At 40.2% G+C, this 26,351-nt stretch overlaps 2 protein-coding genes across 2 annotated transcripts; both read right to left on the reverse strand.

The window, feature by feature from the left end:
- Window positions 1-557: 557 nt before the first annotated feature.
- On the reverse strand, window positions 558-13,093 carry HTATSF1 (HIV-1 Tat specific factor 1). The gene is made up of 9 exons (XM_071569311.1): window positions 12,649-13,093; window positions 9,043-9,247; window positions 8,679-8,726; window positions 7,430-7,584; window positions 6,279-6,442; window positions 4,604-4,703; window positions 4,012-4,101; window positions 3,404-3,541; window positions 558-3,042 (listed from the first exon to the last, which is right to left on the reverse strand). The coding sequence occupies exons 1-9, from the start codon at window positions 12,823-12,825 to the stop codon at window positions 2,758-2,760; spliced, it is 1,362 nt and encodes a 453-aa protein (XP_071425412.1). The 5' UTR covers window positions 12,826-13,093; the 3' UTR covers window positions 558-2,757.
- Window positions 13,094-19,027: 5,934 nt separating this feature from the next.
- Window positions 19,028-23,720, reverse strand: BRS3 (bombesin receptor subtype 3). Its single transcript, XM_071569384.1, has 3 exons — window positions 23,152-23,720; window positions 20,106-20,457; window positions 19,028-19,540 (listed from the first exon to the last, which is right to left on the reverse strand). The coding sequence occupies exons 1-3, from the start codon at window positions 23,580-23,582 to the stop codon at window positions 19,133-19,135; spliced, it is 1,191 nt and encodes a 396-aa protein (XP_071425485.1). The 5' UTR covers window positions 23,583-23,720; the 3' UTR covers window positions 19,028-19,132.
- Between the last annotated feature and the right edge of the window lie 2,631 nt (window positions 23,721-26,351).

Raw genomic sequence — 26,351 nt, forward strand, 5'->3', positions numbered from 1 at the left:
TCAGCTTGTTCAGCTTCAAATTTGTTAGAATTTGGTATTAAACATTACTGTTCTATACTAAAAGATTTTCATCATCATACATCAAAATAGTAATTTTAGCTTTTGCAAATTTTTTTTATTTCTGTTCAGATTAATTTACAAAAACTTTGATCATTACAAAGAGGAAAATGTCAAAAGAATTCAGTCTGAATGGAAGTCTGCTGAAAAGAAAGTTATAGCTGCATTAACTTTTCCTTGGACTACTAAATGCACTAACTCAATGAATAGTTTATAAAAATATATTTTTACATTTTACTGGGGAAAACAGAGGTAGACAAAAGGAAAATACCAGTTTGAGTATAATGCCGGACTTCAGAACAAGGTATTTGCATGGAAAAACAGCTTTTATTTTCTTAAGAACCCTAATTAATGGGAAAGGCAGTAAAGCATTTGGTCTCAAGTCTTTCTTAGTGCTCTACCTTGGTGGGAAGTCTAGAAAGGTGAAAGGACTGACATCACCCTGGAGTTCTGCAGCAAACCAGTTGAGCAGGTACATCAATTGGAGAGAGGAAGGTTACTGCACGTAAAACAATTCTTTATTTCTCAAATAGTACACTAACACTAACCTTATTTTTCATATCTGATACCATGATAAGGCTTCATAGAACTGTACAAGTTTTATACATTTGTCCACAAGTTTCCCTACATCAGTTGCAATTCCACTGTAAAACAGGTGATTTAACTGTGTAATGTTACATTACTGGGCTCCTTTGAAGAAAAAGCAAACAAAACACAAGAGTAAGAGGTCTAAAGCCTGGAGTCTAGAAGCTGGAAGGAAAAAAGGAGCACTGAAAGCAATACCCACCACATTACATTACACTCCTCATACACAAACATTTCCAGCTCTCAAAGGTCTGTGGTGCTGTTACCAACAGAAATGACTAAGGCAGAAGCAACACAACCCAGGGATGGATCCGAATATGCCACCACGTGCAGCTACTGACTAATTCAGATTCCCTGAATTCTTCAAACACTTGCTTTGCTGAAATGCACAATTCATACTTGGAAATAGGAGAGAACAGAATTTTTTAGCTGGCAAGAGCTACAGCTCTTTCTTATAATGCAACTCAATATTGGAAATCTGCCATGCCAGCTTATAATGAGCCCCCAGACTTTTAATCCCTGAATTCAAATATAATCTCTGTTGTAAGAACGGGTGTTTTGTCACAAAAAGACATAACCACAGTGGCAAGTGCTCTGGTTGGCATAGCTACCCACACATAACTATATATTTAAAAAACTCCAACAAAATAAACTTAAGAGAACCATATAGACTTCTGGAAAAAATATATACGGTCATCTCAGAGCACAAAGTCTGAAAATGCCAATTTTCAGAGTATTCTGAATACCTCATGATGGAAATACAGTAATAAACATCTATAGTTTCTTCCAATCCAATAAGAAATAAACAAATTCAACAGATCTTCCTTACAAATGTGTACTGATAACCATCCACGTGAACAGCATGCTATGAATTTAGCATCAATATTTTAATTGCTTAGTGCCTAAATCCATATTCTTCTATCCTTACTTATCAAAATAACAGTATTCCAAATTAAGAATGACTATGCCCAAAACAGCTCCCCCAGTTATTTTTGAAAGCCTGCCACTTACTAAAATACCTAAAATTAGAATGTCTTCTAAATTCTTGCTTTTGGAAATATTTCTAAGAGGGCTAGCATTTGCTTTTCCCATATAAGAGCATTATTTGAAAGCACATTTTCAAGTATTCTAACTTTTGCACAACAAACTGTAGTTTGAGCTGCCAAAAGCCTTCGAATTTTATGAAATATGGAAGATTCTCCCCACTCTGAAGAGCATGCAGGGCTAAACTAAAATGTTGAGGAGAACTTACACTCATCATGCTAACAAAGTGAAAGAAAAACATTTACTCTAATTAAAAGCAAAAACTAATAAAGTCACCACAAAAAACCAAAAGCCTATTTTGATACCTACTGCATACAGACCATGAGAGTTTAAGATCTATTTCATTATGTCCTAGAATGTGTGTGCTCATGCATTTCTAGTGTCCCTGCCTAATTCCAGCCTCTATCTAACATCAACAGAAGATCTCAACAGGGGAAGGAAAAAATAATTTACTGAATGCTGTGATTTAATAATCTATCTTCACTCAGTTTGCCTGAGGGTGGCTATGGCAACACTGTCTCTTTTCCCCTTCTTTTAAGTTTGTGACTTGGTACTACTCTTTATTTGCTACATAATGAATAGCAACATATCCAATGCATTCACCCTATATGTATCACAGCACCTATTCCATAAAATGATCTAAAGTACTCAGGACACAAATAATTTTTAAGGATAAAATACTGAGCTCCAAGGGGTACAGGAAAATTAACAGTAAAATTCACAAATCTTCTAATAGGCTTGTATTACTTAAGTTACATATAGTTACATAAACTTAAGGGTTGGAAGGTATTTCACACTCACATGATGAAACACTGACAAGCACAGTTAGAACAAAAGAAGCCTGATGAGTTTTACTGCATTCTTGGCAACTTGAGTTACTTTACCTGAACAGCCAATTAATACAAACTTTTAGAACCTCATTAAATACTGCTTTTAATGAAAACTTCAAAGCACACAGTTGATGACATTCTAATATGCCTATTCATATGAATATTGTCTGCAGTCATCCAGAAGAAAGGGATCAATCAAACATCACCCTAAAAATCATGCTTTTGTAAAGCATTAAAGGTGCTATGTATCAGCTTCCCCATCACTGCCTGCAAGGCTGCTGTCTGTGGAGGGAGCTCCATCTTCGTTAATGCCCTCACCATTATTCTCCCTCTTAGGACCTTCATCATTTGCACCCTCCTTAGGTGTGTCATTAACCTCGGGAGCCTGTTTGCCCTCAGGCCCTTTAATGCTACTTGATGCGGAATCCGAACCAGATGTAGTTTCCTGCTCCTTTGCATCAGGATCCCCTAAAAATGACTCCCACACCTTCAGCCTTTCTTCCCTTTCTCTTGCAGTCTCCTCCACCTATGAAAGAAATGTTAATGCACATCATTACAAAGTCATCCTTGTCTAAGGGAGTATTTACACAGATAAAATTATACAGACATTTATCTTACAGAAAAACCCCAAGAGTTCAGAAGGCCCTGCTGAGTGTGGCTAATCCTTCCAGCTGACATGTCCAACACACAAATAGGGCCTTTAATTTTTTGCTAAATTGAATAATTCAGAATGATTTTGGGGGGGATACTCTAGCAGTTTCTGAGGAGAAGTCAGATAGTGCAGGCGTGGGCAGGGGAAGAGGATGGGAATGCCAAACACTTCTTGAATGAACACAGATTTATGGTTTGGAAGAAATATTTGATAAAACAGGACCACGAAAGGCTACCTGATAATCTGTTACACCATCCCATGTTTCAGCGCTGAGCTGACGGCCACCAAACCACCTTCCATTTAGAGTGAGCTTGCACAGATCAGCTTCTGTGGCTTCTTTAAACGACACAGAAGCCACGCCGTCAGGGTGTCGCTGTAAGAAGAGACAACTTACTGAAAAATATTCTGACTAGTGTACTTGTTCCAGTATCCTTTAGATTGTGTGACAAAATCAGATTAGGGCTCCATTCTGATCATACATAACCGTGTTAAAAAGATCAGTTTGCAAGTTTGCCTATTTTGTTCTGCTGGCATGCAGAACTCAATTTCTGAACACAAAAACCAAAAATTTTCAGGCAGCTGAGCTATAAATAAATGTATTTATACACTTCCAAACCTGTGACTTGTATTCAAGTTCTTTGCCTCCAATTAGGCTGAAGTAGATAGATAGATAGATTGCTTAGACATTAAGTTCCAAAACAGTTTTAAAATACTGAAAGATTAAGTCAAGTTTCCATGAAATAAAACCAAATAAACACTCCACTCTTATTTAAAGCAGCCTAAATATTTTGCATCTTTGCACATTACATCAATTCTGTCAACACAACACATAAAAATACCTACATCAAATATGAGAACCTTCTTTACTTGACCAAACTTTTCACACTCTGTCCGCAGATCTTCTCTGATCTCATTTAGCACTAAGGGATCCTCCTGCAAAGCAATCACCACACAGCTTTAATTAAACACAAGCACTCACTTCTCTTAGCTTTATTTTAGCTCAATCACCAATGCAACACATCTGCCAATCTATCAGAAGTTCATAAACTAAGTGCTGTTATGCTGCATTTTCAGAGCTACCCAAGAGTTGGCAGACAGCTCTTATGTGAATTTAATACATGCTACTTATTAACAAAGCTATTTTGTGAAGGTTTCTCCATTCTATCAGTTACTGTTGTTTACTCCTCTTTCTAACACCAAAAGGCATATTATCAGGACACAGACAGTGAAAAAGGCTGATTTGAAAAGTACATTATACAACATCCTTTTCTTGCTTTTTGGAGAAAGACGAATGAATTTCAAGCAGATGTTTGGCACACGAGAATGCCCTGCCCAAATCTGGTTCTCATCTGCTTAGAATTTTGCTAAAGTTTGTATAGCAGGAAGTTCAGACTTTTAGCAGCACAATCTACAGCAGCAAACTGCCTCTCCCTACCTCAAAGTCCTTTGGGTGAAACATATTCCTGATAATAACGATGCGCTCATGTCGCATTCGAGTTGCACCATCTTTCTTCTCCGGCCTCCAATCCAGCTGTCTAATGAAATGAAGCAACAGTAAGAAGATTTGTGGCGGCTCTCTTCAGTTTCTACAAGTATTTGTTGAAAAAAAATGATTAATTTGGCATTTTTTGCAATACATCAACTAAAACATGTATTTTGACACAAAGAGTTAAGTAATTATTCTTAAAAAAATGCAGTAATTATTCAGGTTTACAACTTCCACAGTGCAGTCGATATTTTAAGGTACTTAAAAGCTCATAGAAGGAATATAAATTATTTTAAACATCAAAGCATTTTTTTAAACAGAAAATAATTTTGAAGTTTTAATTCCTTCTAGTATCAGCTCAAATACAGGAATCAGCTGCTGCCAAGTACAATTAAAATTTTTCTTAACTTATTTTGTAAAAAAGAAGATTGACTATTCCCCCTGCTGAAATTTAACTGTTTTTATTTAAACAAACATGCAAGAACACCTTGACTCTTACACAGGCATTGCTTTAAGATGTATTTTGTTCCACAGTGCCACAAACAATTAAGGTAACTCAGGGCACCTGTTCTAGGACTTTGTCTTCTCACAGCAAATTTTACTTCCTGTAGAAATGACTACTTCATATTCTATTACAAAACCCCCACATATTCACTTACACTTTTAAATCTCAAAACTGTATATATGGAGGAAAATCTTAAGTTCCTTCTTGTGTCTGCTACTTAAGGTGAAGAAAACATGGATTTCCAATGACAAAAGTTTTACCAGTATATTATGCTCTTCAACTCAAAAGGAACACACAGTCCTTTATTCACACAAATTGCTGTCAAATGCAGTTTCATTATTTTCATACATCTCCACACTGGAGACTTCTTACAACAAGAACTGCCAATGTATCTTTGGAGCAGATACATTTCAAGCTACTTCTGGTTTTAATTGATAAGATATGAGGTAGCCTTTGCTCCCTTTAACTGTGGCAAAACACTTTTGTGTTACTATTTACAATGTTCAGTGGAATGTTGCTTTCATTAAAATATCAAAAGTCCTATATGTTCAAACTTCTTTCTTCTTTAATCTGCATCTTCTTGGTTCCAAAAGGCAGAAAAACAGTTTTAGGTGAGAAAAGCAATGAATCAAGGTACAATTCAAAAATCAATGCATTTTATACCAGAGAGAGATGTTGGAGGGGAATCTAGAGGGAAAGTTTAGTATTTGCTTCTATGGTAGCCAAGCACCTCCTGCCCTCTGTCACTAGTGCAAAATATATGTGGGCAGTCAGAGTGTCACAACCTTACAACAGCAGCCCAGATACTGTGACAGGACCTGCACACTCTCATACACAGAGAAAAGTGTCTTTTATCCCCTCAGATTTGTGGTATTTTCTTCTACACCTGAAAGGACCCTGGCTTCCTATGTATTATTTTAGTATGTCAGTCAGAAACAAGTTCATATATTAACATTTAATTTAGGAGTATCCCCCCTTTAAATGTGCATTAGTTAAGCTATTTCACTTTCAGGTAAGACTAACTTTTGCATAGCTTGGCACTGCATTGGAGAGAAAGCAGCACTTTACTAACAGCACTCAGAACTCAAGCAATATTTTAATGAAATAAAAAATACAAACTTCTGCTGTTGAGACAACTTCTTCTTGTAGTCTTTACATTTCTTCTTCTTTTTGCTTGCATCATACTCCCCCTTCAGTTGGAACTTTGCAACTTCCACATGCAATTTATAGCCTCGGATTTCTGCCTCATCCAGAAGCCTCAGTGCAAGTTGAACTGATTCTCTCTGTTGGAAGATAAAACACAGCACAAGCTTTAAAACACCTGGCACAGTCAAATGATCCCAATAACAAGGCACTGAGTGTATTGTGCTATCAAGTGCCTGTCCCTGAGAAGGCCACTTCTCCCTGTCTCCTGACACACAGCTGGCAATGCTTTCTTGATCAAAACCCAGTATTTTTATCCTCCCATTATAACTGATTAATGCTCCCAAAAGCAATGCACACATTTCATTCAAATATGCCACAGAAAATAAATCACAACCATCAGGGAAGCTGATGAACTTAAAAGAAAGAATAAAAAGATTTCAGGGGACTGATTTCCTTATAAAGCTTGTATCACTTTTTCAAGATCAGTAGATGTTGACACTCTTACATAATTTTGAATCTTTTCTTGAAAGTCCTTTGGAGACTGTCTTTATACTTGTGCACTGAACAGCCTTAACTACTCCAATTACAAAAACAGCACAGACTACAAAACATTTAATTTAGTGCTGCCTGGTGCTTCTTGCAGAATTAAAGCACTTTGTACTTGGAAGCACCAATTTTCCAAATGATTCACAAGTGAAACACGTGAAGGAAACAGTAATGCAGCCTAAACTTTCATAACTTAATAGAGAATGGGATACAGTTCTGAAATCAACCAGTTCTCAAATACAAGCTGTACACACAGGACTACAGTCCTTGGTATACAGTGTCCTTGGCTACACAGTGGCATATTTTGAAAGGAAAAGAGTCTCCCACTGCACCCCATAATCAGTGTCACCCAAGACAGGAACATGTAGAGTCATGTGCAGCAGGAATTATGGCCACTTTCAGGGTTTGGATAAGAAAAAATTAATGAGGTGCAGAGGGCATTTCTAGAGTAAACCTTTAAAACAAAGAGCTGAATTTTAAGTTATAGATATTTCAACAATCTTCTCAATATGATTCCAAACCAGTGGCCACAAGTACCTTCAAAGGGAAGGAAAACTGGATTTCAGTGCACCACTGACCTTCAGATAGCAACAGAGGCCATCTCCTTTAAGATTTCCTTCTTTATCTTTGTACAGTTTGATTTTGTGTTCTTCTGTCTGAGGATCTCGCATAATGATACCACATTTCGACATGACTTGTACAAATTCATCTTTTGTAATGTCTGGAGGTAAACCTGCAAAATAAATTAGAACAGAGGGCTTGAGTGTGGTCCACTTTTTTAAAAACCTCATTAGAACGAAGCACTCCATCAGTGTTTCTTTAAATGAAAGGTAAGGAACTTAAGGACAAAACTTTACATACATTGCAAGAAACCACTGCCCTTGGATCCAATATTTTTTGATATTAATTTTTAAGCAATACTTCATACCAGTATTTTGAAAATCCTTTTAATGGCTCTAACATACATACAGAAACATCTTTGTGCTCTCAGACCCAGAGCTTTATTGTTATACACAACACCAACACTGCAGTGCTGTGCAAATGGAACTATCCTGCCCAACTTTAAAGTTCCACTGCACCTCTGGGGATCCGACAAAGAAAACCCAACCCAAGCTATAAATCAACAACTATTTTCACCACCAAAAAATTTGACAAAAAAGAGCAACTGATAATGTATAGACTTTTTAAGGTCTGAACTTCGAATTGAGGACTAGAAAAAAACTAAAATGGATAAGAAAATTATGTGGATGTTCCACACTAGTTTGGCCTGGATAAAGATCTTCAAAAATTCAAGTATGTGCATTCCTGTGACTGCTCAGAGTCATTAAATTTACCTTTGCACGTGCATCTAAGGACAGCTCCCCACCATCCAAAACAGGTAGAGAAACACTGTAGTAAGCACACAGATAACTTCATTTAGGCTTCCCCATTACTTGCTCATTCTATTTCCAGTCTTTTTTTACCATTTCCTCCTTCTTACCTAATAATTATGTATTTATTAAATAAAAAAATTAAAGATTAAGTGATGTCTATAACTGATGCTCTATCTAGTTATTAACTTGCCATCGTCCTAAGAGCCTGAAGAAATTGTTTGGCTTAAAAACAATGAGTGACTTGGCTGACGCAGCTCACAGAATAACACATTTAACAGATAAAAGCACAGAGTATGTCCCTTCCACTACTTTCCCACATCTGAAATTTAAAGGTCACCATGACATTATGAAGTCAGGAATGTAATATTAAGTATCCTGCAAGTGGCAGATTGAATAGAGAATATTAGAGTCTCTTTTACCAGCTTTAGCTCAAAGTAGATAAACAGTTACTTACCTGTCACATAAACATTTGTGTTTCTGTCTTCTTCAACATGAAACCAACCTAAACACAAGAGTTTTAATTCAGTTATCATAATATATTACACATGGCAGCACACACTAATGCTTATATTCCAATAGATTTCTAAGAATTTTTGCTTGCTCAAGGAGAAGTTCTGAACCTGCCTTAATTTGCTTTTTTCCACCTTGCACACAGATTTAGGCAGATAGCTTTGAAGTACCACACAATTTTAGAACCATCTGGAAATTTTCAGCACAACCCATATCTCTTCTGCACCAGACAACACTGAACAATTGCCAGTTTTCACTCAGTACTATATAGGTCACAGCTGCACAGAGGGAAACACTTTGTCACTCACCTGGCTCCAGCTTCCTTTTTTCTGACTTTTGTTTTGGATCTGTTTGTTTTGGTCCTTTCTCGTTTGCTGATGGTTGTGTTCCTGATGTCTTAGAACTTACTGGTTGCTTACTCTCAGTGGCTGTGCCAGAAGCAGAGGAAGTGTCTGTCTCATCTGCATGGAAACCATAGTTGGCGTGATAGGTTGCCAGGAAATCTTCTGTTATCTGAAATGAGATTGGGAAAATTAATCCAAAATTTCAAAAAATTACAAATTCAGTTTTATGTTTTAATGTTAGTTAGGTGATGATAATTTTCCAATCTGGCAACACAGAAAGCAACAGTATTTTAAAACTGTTTTTAAATCATCTTTGCAAAGCCATGCACACAACGGGAACAACCAGTTCAGGCATTACCTGAACTGGACCAACACACCAATCCCACACAGCACATGAAGTTTTTACACATCTGCCTCTTTTCAAACAAAGCTTTCTGCTTCCCACATAAATTGGACCTGCCTGAAAGACAGAAACCAAATGCTTCTGACCATGGTGAAGAGATAAAGTGACACTAAAAGTAAGTCAACAACTTACCCACAGATGATGAATGACTGACATTTGCAGGCATCTGCCTTTTCATGGAATCATTTCCAGAGATGACAAGTATTTGTGTTGACAGAAAGTAAATATTGCACTTAGGCAGAGATGTATCTTAACATACTGTTTCTAAGGCCACACACTTCTTTAATTAGCTCCTTTTCTAGAGAGACTATATTTGGATAAACTATAAGACTGGCTAATGCCTTTGTTTTAGTGATCAAAGTAAAAAAAAAACCCTTTAAAATTACACCAAGTACTTCCAGCCAGGCAAATTAGTACTTTCTGAAGTTACACATTCTGAAAGGATGTACTCCCAAAGCTGAGCCTCAACCTCTGAAAATTTTACCTGACTCTGACCTGTGCTATACTTGGTCCGTGTATATTCAATAGGGAACAAAATTTAATGTCATTGAGCTTTGTGCCAATGAGGATAATGCAATCTCCCATCTTCCATAGTTTCAACTCTAGACTTTTATTATGACAAATCAAGAACGCAGAACTGACAGCGGAAAGCTTGTCAGGAATAATGCAGGATGCCACAGAGCCCCATGGCATGAACCTTAAAGCTGAGCATGAAATACCTCCCAGGCTAAACAAGATTTGCAACACACCTCGATAAGGAATGAAGAGGCTGCTCTTACAGACATGACATAACTGTCAAGAGAACCAGAAAGTACAACCACGGTTAGTGAAGAAGACACTGTGCTCTAACCAGGCTCATTGTATTTGACACTGGCAACCTTAGCAAATTCTTAATGTCATAGTTGTTGAGATCCAGGGAATTAAGAAGCTTTTGTACTTTCTGGTGAATAGCATTATTAATTTTCATCAGAGAACCTACTGAAAAATTAGTGGTTAAACCTGCAACAATCAGCCACCTTCCTGCAGCAGGATTATTTTTCAGCTTCAGGGGCAATTGCATTCTCGTGTTAAGCTCAATTTATTCTTAGCAAATTACCTACCATGGACTGCCAAAGTTTGCCAGTCAATAACAAAGATGTTTTTTGCATAGTATCATCCTACCACATAACCATTTACAACTACCTCACTTTAAAATGTGTTTCTGCAAGCACAAAGGAATTTATACAAGTGTAAAGGCTTTTATTGGAACTTATATCATACCACACCTCCATGACAGAGATTCACAGAATTTGTTACTTGGGGCTTCAATCCAGTTCTGGTGGAAAACATCACAGGCAGATCAGTTCTATCTGCACACCCACACAATTATACAGTTTGGGGCAATTAAGCTTGCAGGAAAAGAAATACAATACTGCAGGACATGTGAGCATGTAATTAACTGCTGGTCACAGTGAAATGGAAAGGAATAGATTAACCAAATGAAGGAGAGATACCCTGTGTTTGCAGATGACAGCCAATATATCTCTATTTTCAGAGCAAGCGATGGAGGCAGCAGATGAATCCCTCGTGCTATTTTGTGCTATGTCCATGAACATAAAAGTTGACATTCATCAACACAGTACCATGGAAAGAAAATTAAGTAATAAATGAGGTTACAATTGCTTTTATTAAATATTTGACTGTCTCCACATTTTTCTGGGGACTGTTAACAGTTAATAACATTCACTTTTTGCACTGCTTTGAAGTGGAAGCTCAGCAGACACGAATCCCAAAGCAGAGCAGCCCATCTGTAGATTGTGGGAAATTCAGACTAGTCAAAATGTTTTCACCTTTTGTCAAGGAACAGAAATGAAGAATTTTATTACTTCTCATTCAGAAAGTACTCCAAATTCTGGCTCCTGTGGTCTCTCCAATTCATTTTCATAAAACATTCTGTTGAATAATCATCAGTCAGAAGTAACCTGAGACACTGGTATCCAGCTCAGTACAGAATCTTTGTGAGGCTCTGTGGGTCATTCACAGGTCAGCAACTTCTACTGCACATCATATTTACAAGTGAACTTTGCTGGTTTTATTTAACCTGTCCAATCTTTAAAGTTACCTCCTCTCCAAGACAGAAAAGATAAGAAAGGCACTTAAGAAAGTCAAATGATACTGAGAAGAAGAGAAAAATTTAAAAAACGAGGTGAGAAAGACAGGAAGAAATAGGTGAAAGAAAAAAGGAAGAACCCTTTAGGAAGTTCCTGTGCTTCCTGGGTACAGCACTCCACAGGGAGCCAGGGATCCTCAGCTCTCCACTGCTCCACTTTGTGAGTCTGGATTTTTCACATGTTTTTACCCCTCCTTTAAACCATCTGCTCCAGACACCTTCCCAGGTTTGCACACACTGAAACTTGGCACTACAGGCTTCATTCTCACTCAGATTCTCTGAACTGCAATGAATTTGCAGTCACAAACTAGAACTGGCACATTACATACATCAAATAGAAGCTATAAAATGTCTTAATATTAAATTAAGTAATTGCCCTCATTCATTGTGATACAGTAACAAAACTACTATTTCACTTGCAGATCAGTAGATCAGCTCAACACATTCTGTCTGTCTTCCTTCTCCCCTTAAGAACCACGTTGGTACAGTAAGCTCATTTTTTATATTGGAAATATTTAATGAAAAAAATCAAGATGAAAAACTGTGACATGTTTTCATGCTGTGGAATGCCACTAAGACAAATACACTTAATTGTCAAGTGCACTTTTAAGACTGAAGGAGAACGTATCTCTACAAGACATTATTTTCAGATAATGAAAAAAGGATATATACTAAAAGATATTATTTTTAGATAATAACAAAAGCATATAATACTCTACTTTCATTTAGACCTCATAGCAGACTAGTTCACTTCTCGCTGCCCACAAAAACACCACCACAGCTACTGTAACAGAGACCTAAACATATCCAAGGCAGAGCCGACCAAGACCCACAAATAAAACTGTGACTTCATTCCAGGCCCGAGCAACTCCACAGATGCTCGGCCAAGGCGAGGGGACAACCACAAAGGCGCAGGCGGAGGTTCTGCCTGTAAAAAGGAGCGTTTCGGTGCCACCGAACCCTCGGCAGACCCCGATCTGGCTGAACACGGCGAGGGGACCCGGCCCCGAGCACCCACCTTGGGGAACCAGGCCTTCTTCTCCCGATCCCACTCGTAGGCGGCCCCGTCCGCCGGGTCCACGTACGTGAAGGGGTCGGACTCGCTCTCGCCTTCGCCCTCGCCGGGCTTGGCCTCGAACTGCTGCTGGAGCTGCAGCTGCCGGTAGAACTCCTCGTTCCCGTCATCGCCGCTCATGCTGCCGCGCTCGGCGGGGCCTCGGGCACCCGCACCGGGCCTCGGACACCCGCACCGGGCCTCGGACACCCGCACCGGGCCTCGGGCACCCGCACCGGGCCTCGGGCACCCGCGCTGGTTCCGGCCTCGGGCGCGCCCGCCGGGCCCGGCCCCGCCCCTCTGGGTGGCGGGAGCGCGCGCGGGAGTGGCGGGAGCGCGCGCGGACCCCCCGCGCTTCTCGGGCCGCCGCGACCGTGCCGGGCCCCGCCGCGCACGCACCACCGGAAGCGCCCGCCGACAGCCACCGCCCCGCCCCCTGCCCCGCGCTGCAGCCAATGAGCCGCGCGCTGGCGGGTCACGCGGGAGCGGCGGAGCCAATGAGGGGCGGGGGAGGAGCCTCTCGGGGAGGGCGCGCGCTGAGGGCGGCGGCCATGGCGGGCCCTGGGGGCGCGGGCGGCGGGACGGGATGAGGCACCCGCGCTGCCCCTTTCCCTTTCTGGTTCCCTTTCCCTGTCTGGTTCGCTTTCTGTTTCCCATTCTCTCAGGCTGCAGCGCTGTCTCGCCACAGGCAGGGCCCCGCTGTGACGGCGGCCGCCCCTGACGCCCCAGACGGTTGCAGGCGAGAAGCGGTGCCTTGACGGGCTTCGCACGGGGACTGCTGCAGCTCTGCTTACATGACAAATAAAACTTTGGGACACGAAGCGCTGCTGTGCTCACCCTGCACAGTGGGTGCTGTCAGCGGTGCTGGCCATCGTGTGGCACCGAGTGTCCTCCTGTCCTAAAGGCAAAGACAGGACCAAAAAGAGGTAAATGAAACAAAAGTGGCAAGCGAAGTGTCAAGAAATCACACTGTTTCTTGCTCCTCCCTTGGCTGAGGGTGTCCAGCTACGCCTGTTGTGCTCTCTTTGGAAAGGGTTGGGATGTTGGTACAGTGGGATGAGCCTTGGCTTCAAAACACTGAATTAGTTTGCATTAATGAAGTCTGCAATTAGTACTCTATGAATACTTAAATATTGTAAATACAATTTTCTCACGCTATCAGCTTTTAAAAGACCTTCGTTCAGTGCCATCTAGTGGTTTTCACAGGGTAGCCCAGACAGCTGCATCAAACCCAAATTTAATGGCTCATCTATGTATTTAAAAGTATTTTTATTTATAGAGTGAAGAAGCACACTGTAAAGTTTTTGCAAATTAACCTCCTGCTATAAATCCCAGATATTAGAACAGCACACCTGTTTTAAATGAAAATTGAGTTGAACAGCCCCATCAAAGCTGGCAGTGCCCACTTGCCAGGGGCAAAACAATCTTTCTACTCAAAAATAAAAATTATATTCAGACATTTTCTGGAAATCAGTATTCCAGGAACAAGTACAGACTGGAATGATAATAAAATCAAAGACAGAGGATTGTCAAGCTCTGTAGGGAAAGACCAACATGAGCTCTGGGCAACAGGCAGGCAGATGAAATTGCTGAGGATATAAATATAGAGTTCTAGTAACCTTTGGCTGTTGCACAAAGAACATCCAGCCTAGTTAATGACATCTTTGATGCTTCAAGAATTTTCTCTTGGCAGGGCTATTATGGTGGTTGTCCAAAGATTGCTTTGTGATCACTTATAAACTGACAGCTTAAAGGACATTTGTCTTCACTTTCAAATAGTTATTGGATCCTGGAGAGGAGCACGAGAGGCTCAGCATAAACTGGGCTTACTTATACAGTTTGGAATTGGATATAGGTTTGGAAATAAGATAATCATAGCCTCAAACATTGCAGGAGTGATAGAATTTAAGTCTTAACCTGCTTATTTCATTTTGGCAGGGTTTTTTATGTTTATAACTGAAGTTATAAACAGCTTTCCCTCACGTTCAAATCTGGGACACTGGGACACTGTCCTGGGGAGCAGGAGATGCAGATTCAATCTCAGTCCAATGGGAGTGAGAGTTTGTGTGCAGCAGAGTTAGTGCAGGGCAAATCAGATCTGCACCACCATCTGTTCCCTTCCTCCTCAGTAAAGACAGCCCAGTGAAACAGCCCAGGGCGCTGGTTTGGCTGCAGAGACATCATTTTGGGCAGTCCTCTCCATCTCAAGCTCCAGCTCGTGGCTGCACAAGCCCTGCTGGGGCAGCTGGGGATGGGCAAACAGCTCGAGTGTCCCACAGCTTGGGTTAGTCTAAGCTGGCAAGAAATGGTGCTTTAAATCCTGACAAAATATCTCACAGAATCATTTAGAGTTGGAAGGGACCCTCAAGGATCATCGAGTCCAGCTCAAGTCAATGGCCCACACAGGGGATTGAACCCATGACTTTGGCATTATTACAACCAAGTTTCAACCAACTGAGCTCATCTCAGGGATCTCAAAGTAAGTATTAAAAGGAGGCATTAGCATTATTCTGTATCTGTGTCTGACTGTTCTGTGTTGAGGGTATCTTGGCTGATCAGAACCATCAACCTGGTCTGGAAATGCCACCTACTAAAAGTAGGGACACCTTGGTTTTCCTGTTTTGCTGCCTGTTAAAGGGGAGCCAGTAAAGCACTAGCTAATAATTAGGTAAACACTCTTTTCTTGAGCTGCTTCATGTTAAATCAAGGAGGCAGTAATTAGTGATTACATACAGAGAGGTTACTTCTCAGAGCCTGCAGCTGTTGCACAGACTACTGAGAGTGAAGAGGAGTTTTACAGTGTGAAAAACTACAGGACCAGCACAGATGTGCTAAAAATTCAATATCCTGTCCTGTGCACAGAAATTCCACCTTGCAGTTCACCTTGCACTGAGGGGCCCGTGTGTGGCAGAGCCCGTAATTAAACACTGATTAGAGCTCATGTTGTATCTTTTTAAGTACCACTTACTGAAATGTGTTAAGTTCTGCAGCTGTGTTGTAACTTTGGCTTACTCTGGAACTGGAATATTCTTAGCAGAAACACACAAGTGTCAGCAGACAGTCCATGTAAAGCAAAACAAAACAAAACAAAACAAAAACAAAAACCATTTCCGTGCAACAGAATTGTCTATAAAATGTCTATAACTGTGCATCTGACTTTAATTTGCCAGAAATGCAGTTGGTTACACTGCAGCAGTGCTTTGACATAGATTTGTTAAGTTTTGTGGATTTTGGTGTTTTTTTTTAACTGAACTGGCATCTTGTGACAGCTCAGAGTGCTGATATTAAAACTGTTGCTGTGTGAACATGAAATGTGTGCATCTCATTCACAAAACAAACTAAAAGAACAACATCCTAGAAATTGTGTTTACTTTCTCAGTAAGACTCCACATTAACAAGAGCTTTGAGGGAGTCTTGCCTTTCAGTATTTTATGCATCTTACATTGTGGACATAAATAGTGAACCCCTAATTATCCATCCCTGGTCTTTGCTAATACTCAGTATTTCTGTAAGTGGACGTTGATCCCACATGCTCTTCTGGAATTATACCTGTATTAATTAGGGGTGAAAGAACCTGGTTTTGGAACACTGAGAAAAGATTGCAAAGAAAACAACCGTTTTCCCCTTAATACAGTTACATTAATGTGGAGGCATTTTATGGGTAATTATATTGTGGGGAATAGATGGAATGAATAATATCAGCTTGTTTAGATAAAAATATAATGTTGACCAATATATTACTCCAATGCAACGTCATGAAGATTTGAAAGTACAGAATTATCAAAGCATAAGGTACAGAGAATAATTAAATTATGGCTTGAAGTATTGCCAGTCTTTAACCAAAACACGTGCAGGATGTAGCAAACCCATCAATTTTATAACAGGAATATCAGCAATAAATAGATATCCACTTAGAGGAGAAGTTACACAAACAAAAAGTAGCTGCATGCAAGGCAAGAGAAATGTTGAATTAGGGAACTGGTTTTTAAGGGCTCCTGTGAGGTGTAGCCAAGGATTTTGCAGTGGGAAATTTGGTCTCCAACAGAGATAAATTGTAAAGTCCAGAAACATGTAGCAGATTGTTTCCCAAAGGCTTTACCAAGCTAGAATAAAGAATGATAGAAGGAATTGTAAAACTGTAGTTTGTTGATTTTTCTTTTGTTTAGAATTCCCTGTAGTAAGATCCAGGAAGATAAATGCAGGTTCATAAGTGTGTAGGCTCATCTACTTACTTCGATCTCACCCTTCAGCTCCATGAATAAAAAAGAGAAGGAGAAAATATCAGTGCAATATATTTGTTATATTTGTACATAGCTCACTACTAGGAACGTGTTACATTAAGACAAAGAGAGTAAAATCAGGTCTCTGGAGTCTGCTTTGACATAAATTGTATTTCTCTGCTATTATACTCCCATTTATTGCAGTGATCCTATCCTGGTGTACAATTGATAAAATAAAAGGAAGAATCCATTTGAAAACTAGTTCTTGTAATCTTGTAACATGAGGAGTGTAGTAAAATAAGGCCAGGCCTGATGAGACTAAGCTGGTCTGTTATTAACTGGTTTACGATGACTACAGAGGTTGTGTTCCAGTGCCCCTGGGATTTGTAGTTTGGTTTTATTTTCATGATTAGGGCAATCAACAGAGGGAGACTGTAGATTTTCTCATCTTTAGTGAACTCAGATAATGATGGATGGATGGATGGATGGATGGATGGATGGATGGATGGATGGATGGATGGATGGATGGATTTTCAGCCATGTGTTGTTAGTGGTTCTGTGCAGCTGGAGGGGGTTATACGCTCAAGGATTAGTTAAAATTGAAGCTTCTGTGACTGACAGAATTATTTGAATTCTTACGTTGCAAATTCTGTTCTATACTTCAAGGCACAAATTATTTTGAATTAGAAGTCCCTTAATTTAAGTGATGGAAAATCTATTGTGTTTTCTATCACCAGCTTCCACAGAACAAAATTTTAATACAAAGAACACGAAATTAATAAAAATAAGAGTTATTCAACTTTTTTGTAACATGGGATAGGTAGACTTGCCTCCTGTATTTCCTGAGGGGAAGGCAGTCCCTGCCAACAGTGCTGCTGAGGGTAAGGTCCTGCCAAGCCATAAAATCAGTGGATTTGAGATTAGAAGGTCTGTCTCGCTGACACAGTCTAATTAAATATTAAAAAGGGATACAACTTGAAGAACAGAAAATTAGTACAATAGAAAAATCCAGCTCTCCCAGCATGCTTGAACATGTGCAGACCACTTAGATACGCCTACATACATTACAGCAGGAGTGGATCTGTGAGGGTAAAGGGTCAGTTGCCCTCCACACTGTACAGTTCTCACTCCAGACTTGCTCTGGTCTGGTTCCATACACTGGACACACAGTTTCACTTGAGGGGCATCCATGTTGTGCACTCCAGACCCCTCTGTGATACAGAGCAAAGTAGGGCAGGAGGGACATCGGAGCCTTCACTTCAGAAGTGCTCTGTGCATCCCAACCGGAACTCTGACACAGATCCACCCCAATTTCTTGATGTTAAATTGCTGTAACAACAAAAAACTCTGCACTATTGAGAGGTTTTATCCATAGGTCACAAAGCATTTACAAGTGTGGTTAAAGATGATTACAGCTTTCTCAGAGGGATGGTCCCCTGCTGGTTCCCTTGCCTTCCTTAGGAACAGTGAAGAGCATCCATCTCACTGCACAGCAATCAGCTCTTAGCCAGAGTTTTAAAGTGTCTGACAGAGCAAAGGCTACTGTGGATCTGGCCCATAATGCTTTTCTTTTTTTATTTCACAGTGCTACAAACCTCAGCCTTCTTTCATTTTAGCATTCTTTATGAGGTGTTTACCAATTTTTAACATTCAGGACAAGAAAATAAATAAATCAAAAATCTGCCTGGTTGATTGTGTTATAACCAGGTGGTTTTCCTTGCTGGCTGTAGATGCCAATACTTATCAGAGGGAGCTCTCAGTCACGAGTCAAAAAGCAAGTCACCAAGAACAAAACCATCTTCACAGCCAATTCTTGCACCAACTCTGCTAACTCCTCTCCTGCCCAGTCTAGAAATTCCATTTAGGGATCATAGAGTTCACAGACTATTCTGAGTTGGAAGGGACCCACAAGGATCATCAAGTCCAACTCTTAAGTCACTGGCCCACGTAGGGGATTGAACCCATGACCTTGGCATTATTACAACCAAGTTTTAACCTGCGTTCATTCTTGGGAACATAAGCAATCCATTTGAGCTTATGCTGGAATGTTCAGCTCTTGCCACTTCTTTTCCCACAGAGTTTGATTTCTTTATTGTATATTTTGAAAAATGAGCAACTCCTGACGAACACACTTTCACAGACGGGGAAAGTCAGGGCATCTCTTTGCAGGATCTCAGTAGCAGTGACTTGATTGTAAAGGCTCAGTTTGTGTCTTTCATCCCCATGAACTAAACGCTCTCCTCCTCTTTCGTGATGCTGTAATCTGTCAGCAGAGTGACACTGATTTCTGAGCCGTGGGTGCTGCCTGTGACCGACAGGGCTCTGGTAGGAGAGCTGCTCTGGGTGGCACTGGGAGGCTTCCTTCGAAACGCTGCCCTGCAGCACGAGACTTGCTTTTTAAAATGTTGCCGGAAACTTTTACTCAGCCAATAAAGGGCAAAGGGGTTGACGCAGGAATTGCTGAAGGCCAAGGCGCGGGAAAATATCGTCGCTATCAGGTGGAAGGTGGAAGCATCTACAGAAGTGTGGTATGTGAAAGAGCGGTACAGGTAGAGGATGTGGTTGGGCAGCCAGCAAAAGGCAAACAGAGCAACAAGCACCAGCACTGTTTTTGCAACTCTCTTGCGGGATTCAATCTACAAAAAAAAAAAAAAGGCATATCTGGTATTAATAGCAATTAGTAACACGCTTGTGTTGTTGGTGCTGGTTTGCAAAGGAGTCCAAAAGTCTAACTCCATTCATAACCAAAAAAATAACATTAAAAAGACAACAAATAAAACCCCAAACCACAAGAAATAAATGAGAAAATATATCTATTTCATAATTTTCTAAACAAAGTATTTCCAATGCAGAGCACGTTCCATTATAAATCACGTGACATTCTCGTCATTCTCTGTAGTTAATGTGTCAGCTCATGTGGGTGAGGTCCCAGTGTTTATAAATCAGTGTTTTAACTCCTGAGCTTACAGGGTAATAATAAAGCCCAACAGAGCCAAACCTCATCAGGAAGGTGTGATAGTCACAAGTGGTGAGTCATGAGCACGTGTGTAAGTGCACAGCTGAGTTTGGCTGCTGGTGTGGGCTGAGTTTGTGGAGATTTTTACTCCATTATCAGGTAAAGTTTTGTACTTAAGAATTCAGATTTAATCAATACTATAGGCTTTGGAAAACTGGACACTTTAGTGCTTGATCATAACTTACCTGTTTACGGGCATGCCCATGTTCTTCTGCTGGCATGTTGGATGTACTTTTATATAAAGTTCTGGCGATAAGAAAATAGTAGACAGAAATGACAGCTAAGGGCACGATGTAGAACACTAAGAAGCAAACCAGGGAGTGAGCTTCCTGTAGGATCTTCTCAGATACAGGATAGGGAGCACACGCCTCAAAAGTTACATTTTTCTCAGGGTTGCTGAAAGAGTACAAATCTGAAAAAACAGCCTCTGGGATAGCAAATATCATGGAGACGATCCAAACACAGCCAGCTTTACAGCAGGTCTTCAGGAGTGCATCTGAAGTCTGCAGTTCCAAGGGCTTAACGATGGCTCTGTACCTAAAACCACCAACATCATTGTCAGAATAAATACAGAAATAATGCAATCACTGACAGTGTAGACTTCCTAAGGGTAAAGCCATCAGGATTCTTGCTAAACTAAGGGTGCTGGAATCATCTTGGAAACAAAAACAGATACTACCTCTTTGGAATGAAGATGGAAAGGTAAAAACTAATTTTAAGCATGTATTTTAATGGATTGTCTGGGAGGACTTGCCATTAAAGCCTTCCTAAGTAAAGATGACTTCTACTATTTGAATTGGGATCAATAAGGGCAATCATCTCTCCCAATTTTATGGCACTGCCTAGAAAAGTAAATGAGGAAATTTGTATGCAAAACTGGTAAAGGTGTGATACAGGTTAGCTATTTTATAAATCATGAAACCAAGTATGTACTCCCCTCCTTTCTTCCATCCTCCTAAGATCCCAGCTGAGTGCAGTGATCTGACTCCAAATAATGCTCCAGGACTCATTCATATTTATAAAGCAGGAGCAGACACTGCTGGTGATTCACGGCTGTGATTCTGCAGCATGTGCACTGAGTCAGGCATGTGAGAAAAATCTGGGTAAATCTACAGATGTGTGAAAATGGGACATGAAAGAAGGACCAACTCCCATGAAAGTGGGTGAACCAAAGGCAACATTAAAACCCAGTTCCTAAAGGATAAGAGACTCTTGATAATACAGAAAGAAGTGACCCCTCAGGGATGGACAGGGCTGGCACGAATGGAAAAGCAGTGGGAAAGGACCCAGAGAATAAGAGCTCAGTTGTATCATTTTGCACAAGCTGAGGATCTGGCCTTTTTCTCTTCTAGGCAAATTCAAATAGAAGACTGGATGCTGGATTGCTGTTTATCAAATAAATACCATTTTTATTGACTTTGAGTTCTTCTGGCATATGTGATAGTCTGGCATTGAGCACATGACTCATCTGAGCTTTCTCGGTAAGTTTACCATGTAGGTACTCTGTGAAATTGTAGCATGGAGTATTTAGGTAACAGCTACCAGGAAGATTTAAATACAGACGCATCTAAACCACAGAATCAGAGAATAGTTGGGGTCAGAAGGGACCTTTAAAGGTGACCTAGTCCATGGTGGATTCTGAATTGACATCATAGAGGACCAAGACCTTGGAGCTATGAGATTTCACAGAATCACACAGACTATTCTGAGTTGGAAGGGACCCACAAGGATCATCGAGTCCAACTCTTAAGTCAATGGCCCACATAGGGAATTGAACTCATGACCTTGGCATTATTACAACCAAGTTTTAACTAACTGAGCTAATCTCAGGGTTGTGATAGATAATAAAATGAAAACATTAGCTTAATATTCAGCAGTAGTTAAAAAATCACACCAAACCCTAAAAAACCCAACAAACCCCCCTAAAGTTGGGTATTATTAGAAAAATAAATAAAAGAAACACACACATCCTAAGGATGGAGTATAGCCTGGAGAGATGGATAGGGATCTCTGTCTCTTCTGGCAAAAGAATCAGTGTCATCAAAAGAAGCCACGTGCAAAGCATAAAATAAAAAGGAGTAAAGAAGTTGTTTTTTCAACAGGCAGTGAAAGTCATTGATGAGCAAGAAGAGGCTGAGCAGGGATCTAGAAGAGAAGCCCAGTGAGGTTATTAAATAGAAACATCTGCTCAGGGGATCATCTGAAGGCTTAGGGTTTAAGTGTGGTGTTGGACAGAGGTTTCTATTCCTCCTATGCCTTTTCTTGTCCTTCTACTACCACAGGTGGAGGCTGGTATTGTCCTACGTGGACCCTTGATCTCACCCACTGTGGCCATTCCTGTGTAGACTGATTATTTTTGAAGTTGCGTAAATTCTGGACACATGACATACAATCCATAATTGCTGGCATAATAGGTGAAAATCTTTTTCTCTCTTACTACTAAATTTCATTTTTTGTTTTTCTACTCCTTGACATGCTCCTGCTGATTGAAATGAAACACATGAAATCTCATCTTAGCTTTTTTCATTCAGGAAAGAAGTGCATGGAAAACTGTTCAGCAACTCCTGACAGCAGTCAGGGCACTGATCCCTAGCAGCAGTGCTGTCATTGTAACCTGAGTTTAATTTCAGGACCTCTGGGCTAAAATATTTCTGTGAAAGACATAAGAACAGCAAGAGAGAAAATAGATATATACAAATATATATGCACTTACAATAGCCATCAAATGGTGAGATTCATTCCTTTGCCCCTCAGTCTATTCTGTGTTTTCTTTTGGATATTTACCCCACATCAGTCTTTTATGTCCTAGGAGTTCAGAGCCTCCTTGAGTGCATAGGACAAAGAATTTTCACCCATTTTCACAGTTTTATTTTTCATCTTCCCTGACTACTTTAGTGCACCACTAGATAGCACCAATATACTGTCCTTTCCCCAACTTAAGCAATTTCCTTTTTCTGTGCAATTGAGAAAAACCCTTGTACTCTACTTCAAACTAATAAAAGGTCAAAAGCCTTACAGAGTCTTTCTGACTTCACTCCATTAAAAAACACTGCCCTAATTTTACTAACATGCATTTTTAAATTACAAGGAAGACTGGTCAGTTTTGGAGGGTTATTTCAGTCCATTACAATGTGCCATTTAATCTTATGAAAAATTATAATTTCTGCTCTTTTATTCATTTCTGCCTTCACACCTGCAGCATCTCCTGGCAAAGCAGTCACACAGACCCACCTGTCAGCACTGAGAACAGTCAGGGTGAACACTGAAACTCCAACTGAGGTTAGCTGGATGAAGGACAGCAGCTTGCACCCAATTCTCCCGAAAATCCAGGTATCCACAATGTAGCGCGTGGCATCTACAGGCACACAGGTTAATAACAGCAACAGGTCTCCAAAAGCCAGGCTGGTGATGAAGATGTTGGGAACCGTCTGCATTGATTTAATCTTGAAAAACACTTTGATGAGTATAGCATTTCCAAGGAGACCCACTGAAATGATTGCAGCATATGTAATGTAAATTGTGCACAGTATTTCTAATCCTGGAAAGGAGTCTTCAGTCCAGTTTTCATTTGTTGTTTCATTATCAGTGATTGATTTCAGTTCTGTACCATCCATAGATGCACACAAAGTCTGATTAGCTGAATGTAAGTATACTTGAGACATTTCTTTAACTGTTTCTTCTCCCCAGGCTGGACTTGGGTTGATCAAAAATTGTTTAATATCTGGCTTGCAGCATATTAGCAAGGTCAATGGAAAGGTGCGGGTTTGTGCCTGAAATTAGGATTCCCCTTGCACATTAACTACTTTCATCCCCTTCTGGATCTCAGAACATGCCTAGGAGAAATGCACATAGATCTTGTTCTGAACTGTGGAGGAGGTGGAGAATTTTTTTATTGGCTTTTCAGCTATTGGAGCAGAGAGGGAGGAGGAAAAGAGAAAAGGAGTTTCTTTAAAGACATGAGCTGAAATGAGGTGGGTTTTTTCCTGGAGATATCTGGCAAGTATATAGCATATTATGATTACTCTAATATTAGGGTCTGTTTATTATTTAGCAAATGTTTCTTAATGTTTTTCAAAATATTCTAGAAAGGAAATAAAATAGAAACCTGAAATAGTTTTCTCAATAATACAGATAAGCAGTGAGTATACTAATCTAACACAGAACTCTTCAGTATACATTAATGGCAGAAAAATATCCCAGAAAATATATAGTATTTGCTGAAAAAGCTGTAGAGACTGTCTATGTTCTGGGTAGCCTTTCTATCACAGCAATGCAGTGACCTTCCAAAAGGCAATATAAAATCAAAATTTACTGCCATAATCCTGCTAACATGTCTATTAAAGGTTAGGCTTTTCCATTGGAGCAGTCCCATTGCCATCAAGACCACCATTTATGCTAAATTTTGAACAACTTCATAGATAGGTGCTGGAATAGAATCCTGGTATCTTGCAATAATCCATGTATGTATTGGCTTTGGACAGTACAACCAATTATTCAAATCTTCTGGGAGAAAAATAACTTCTCCTGATGCTTTCTTAATCAAACATATTAGTAGGATGGGTTTTCTTGTCTTTAGATTAGACAAAAGTCAAGTCACAAACTCTGCACTGTGATGAACTCCTGATTAACTTCACCGTAAACTAAAGTAGAAGGAATGTGATGCATTGAGTTAAATTTCCTGAAATTAAGAAAGCCACAATCCAGTTTCTAGATAGTGAAAGTGGAAAAGATGTCAAAGGGTGGGTTGATCTTTGCGCCTTGATAATGAAGATCAGTGGTTAGAATATTCCTCCAGACTGTTCTTGAGCTGTGATGTTCTAATGGAGAATGTATACCCTGCTCAAATCACTAGTCATCTTACAAGAGTTCCTTTATCTGTACCTGCACATACCCAGACATGCAAAATCAAGTTTGTTTCATTTACTCAGAAAACCTTCTCTAAGTATTATGCATGAAAAGTCTAATTTTTCGTCTCCCAATGCCAATCCTTTCAGACACAACCGTGCCATAGGTATGAGATGGTGATAGACCAGTTGGTGTGGGGGGAGAAGGAGCCACTGGTGCAGAGGATGCATGGGTTAAAAATTCCAATTACATTTTTTTAAAGTGCTTTTAAAAGCGAAGCTCTTGTCACGATCAACCATAATATGTCCTTTCAAGCAGGCACAGTATGTAGGTTGCTCACAGATTTAGGTACCTTTGAGGATGCCTGATTATGTTGTCCACCCACACTGGCATAGTACTGTGCATTATATTTAATACAGAGTTCACTAACTGTAGCAGATTGTGACAGCTTCATGTCAGAGAGTTACATAAAATGTTTAGTTTTCATATATGGGAGAAGTGGAGTGTCATCAAACATTGCAAACTAATTGCACTCCACCAAGTGTTGAGTACTCAAGGGTGGCATTGAATGAAGCATCAGGTGTTCAGCTGAAACTGGGATTTGGCTGAAAGAAACTCATTGCTTTCCTTGGATTGTGCTAGAGGTTGATTGATGCTCCAAAGCTCAGCCAGCACAGATTGCAGCATCCTACAGCCCCAGAGCTTCCAGAGCCACCTGACAGATTTGGGCTGAGAGTGTGACTCTGAGGCTCAGTAGTTCTGTCACTTGACCATTTTCTGTGATGTTGGGATAGGGAACCTGAACTGATACCCCTCCTTGTAACACATAATCCACAGGACTGGAGTCCTGAGCCAGGAGTTGCTCCCAGCAGTTGGTTTGGGGATGATTCAGGTATGAAGGGAAAGCTGACACACGTCCCAACCTGCATTAAAACCTCTTGAGGACATCAACATGTGCCACGGATGAAAGCAACCCCAGAAAGTGGCAAAGGCTTAAAAATCTCTTTTCTCCTGGTATTTCCTCTGTTATTTATCCCTAACTGGATCTGAATTCATGTATCTGGACCCAAATGCTTAGTTTGATGCTTCACACTTTAGAAGCCCTCACTATCAGGAAGCACAGACACATTTTCCCTGCTCTTTCTCTAGCAGAGCACAGTACATATGTCAACCCAGCTCACAGCAGCATGAAAGTCTACTTGGTTTTCTCTTTCCACTGAGAGATTGCATTTTTCCCACCTTTCTGCCTCCCTGGGGGAGTGTGGCAGAAGGAAGCTCCATAATTCCTCACAATTCTTCCTTCAGTCCTTGCATTAGTGCAGGTTTTAGGTAGTCAGCCAGGATCTCTCTTTATGGAGCATAAGATCTGTCTTAGTGGATCCATGGGAGCTGAAAAATACTATTAAGAAAAAGCACATGAAGTAACATTGTCTAGGCCCAACAAAAGCCTGAAGGACAGATAGCAAACCACATCTGCAATCTGTTTATGATGGTAGAATTTCAGCTATTTCTGGTGGCTTTCAAGTTGTTCAAATCCAGCTGAAAAGGAAGAGAATGGCATCGTTATTCCAAACTGTAAAAGTAAT

The sequence above is a fragment of the Pithys albifrons genome, chromosome 14, assembly GCF_047495875.1.
Source record: "Pithys albifrons albifrons isolate INPA30051 chromosome 14, PitAlb_v1, whole genome shotgun sequence".
Classification (NCBI taxonomy): domain Eukaryota; kingdom Metazoa; phylum Chordata; class Aves; order Passeriformes; family Thamnophilidae; genus Pithys; species Pithys albifrons.

What these genes read in the sequence shown, in the direction of transcription:
- BRS3 (XM_071569384.1), bottom strand. Translation starts at nt 23,582, where the DNA reads ATGTCTCAAGTATACTTACATTCAGCTAATCAGACTTTGTGTGCATCT. An exon ending in ACTGTTCTCAGTGCTGACAG is followed by an intron (nt 20,458 to 23,151) that starts GTGGGTCTGTGT and finishes TGGTGGTTTTAG; the next exon opens with GTACAGAGCCATCGTTAAGC. An exon ending in ATGGGCATGCCCGTAAACAG is followed by an intron (nt 19,541 to 20,105) that starts GTAAGTTATGAT and finishes TTTTTTTTGTAG; the next exon opens with ATTGAATCCCGCAAGAGAGT.
- HTATSF1 (XM_071569311.1), bottom strand. Translation starts at nt 12,825, where the DNA reads ATGAGCGGCGATGACGGGAACGAGGAGTTCTACCGGCAGCTGCAGCTC. An exon ending in AAGTTGTCTCAACAGCAGAA is followed by an intron (nt 4,704 to 6,278) that starts GTTTGTATTTTT and finishes TCATTTCATTAG; the next exon opens with ACAGCTGGATTGGAGGCCGG. An exon ending in AGAAGGTTCTCATATTTGAT is followed by an intron (nt 3,542 to 4,011) that starts GTAGGTATTTTT and finishes CTCTTCTTACAG; the next exon opens with CGACACCCTGACGGCGTGGC.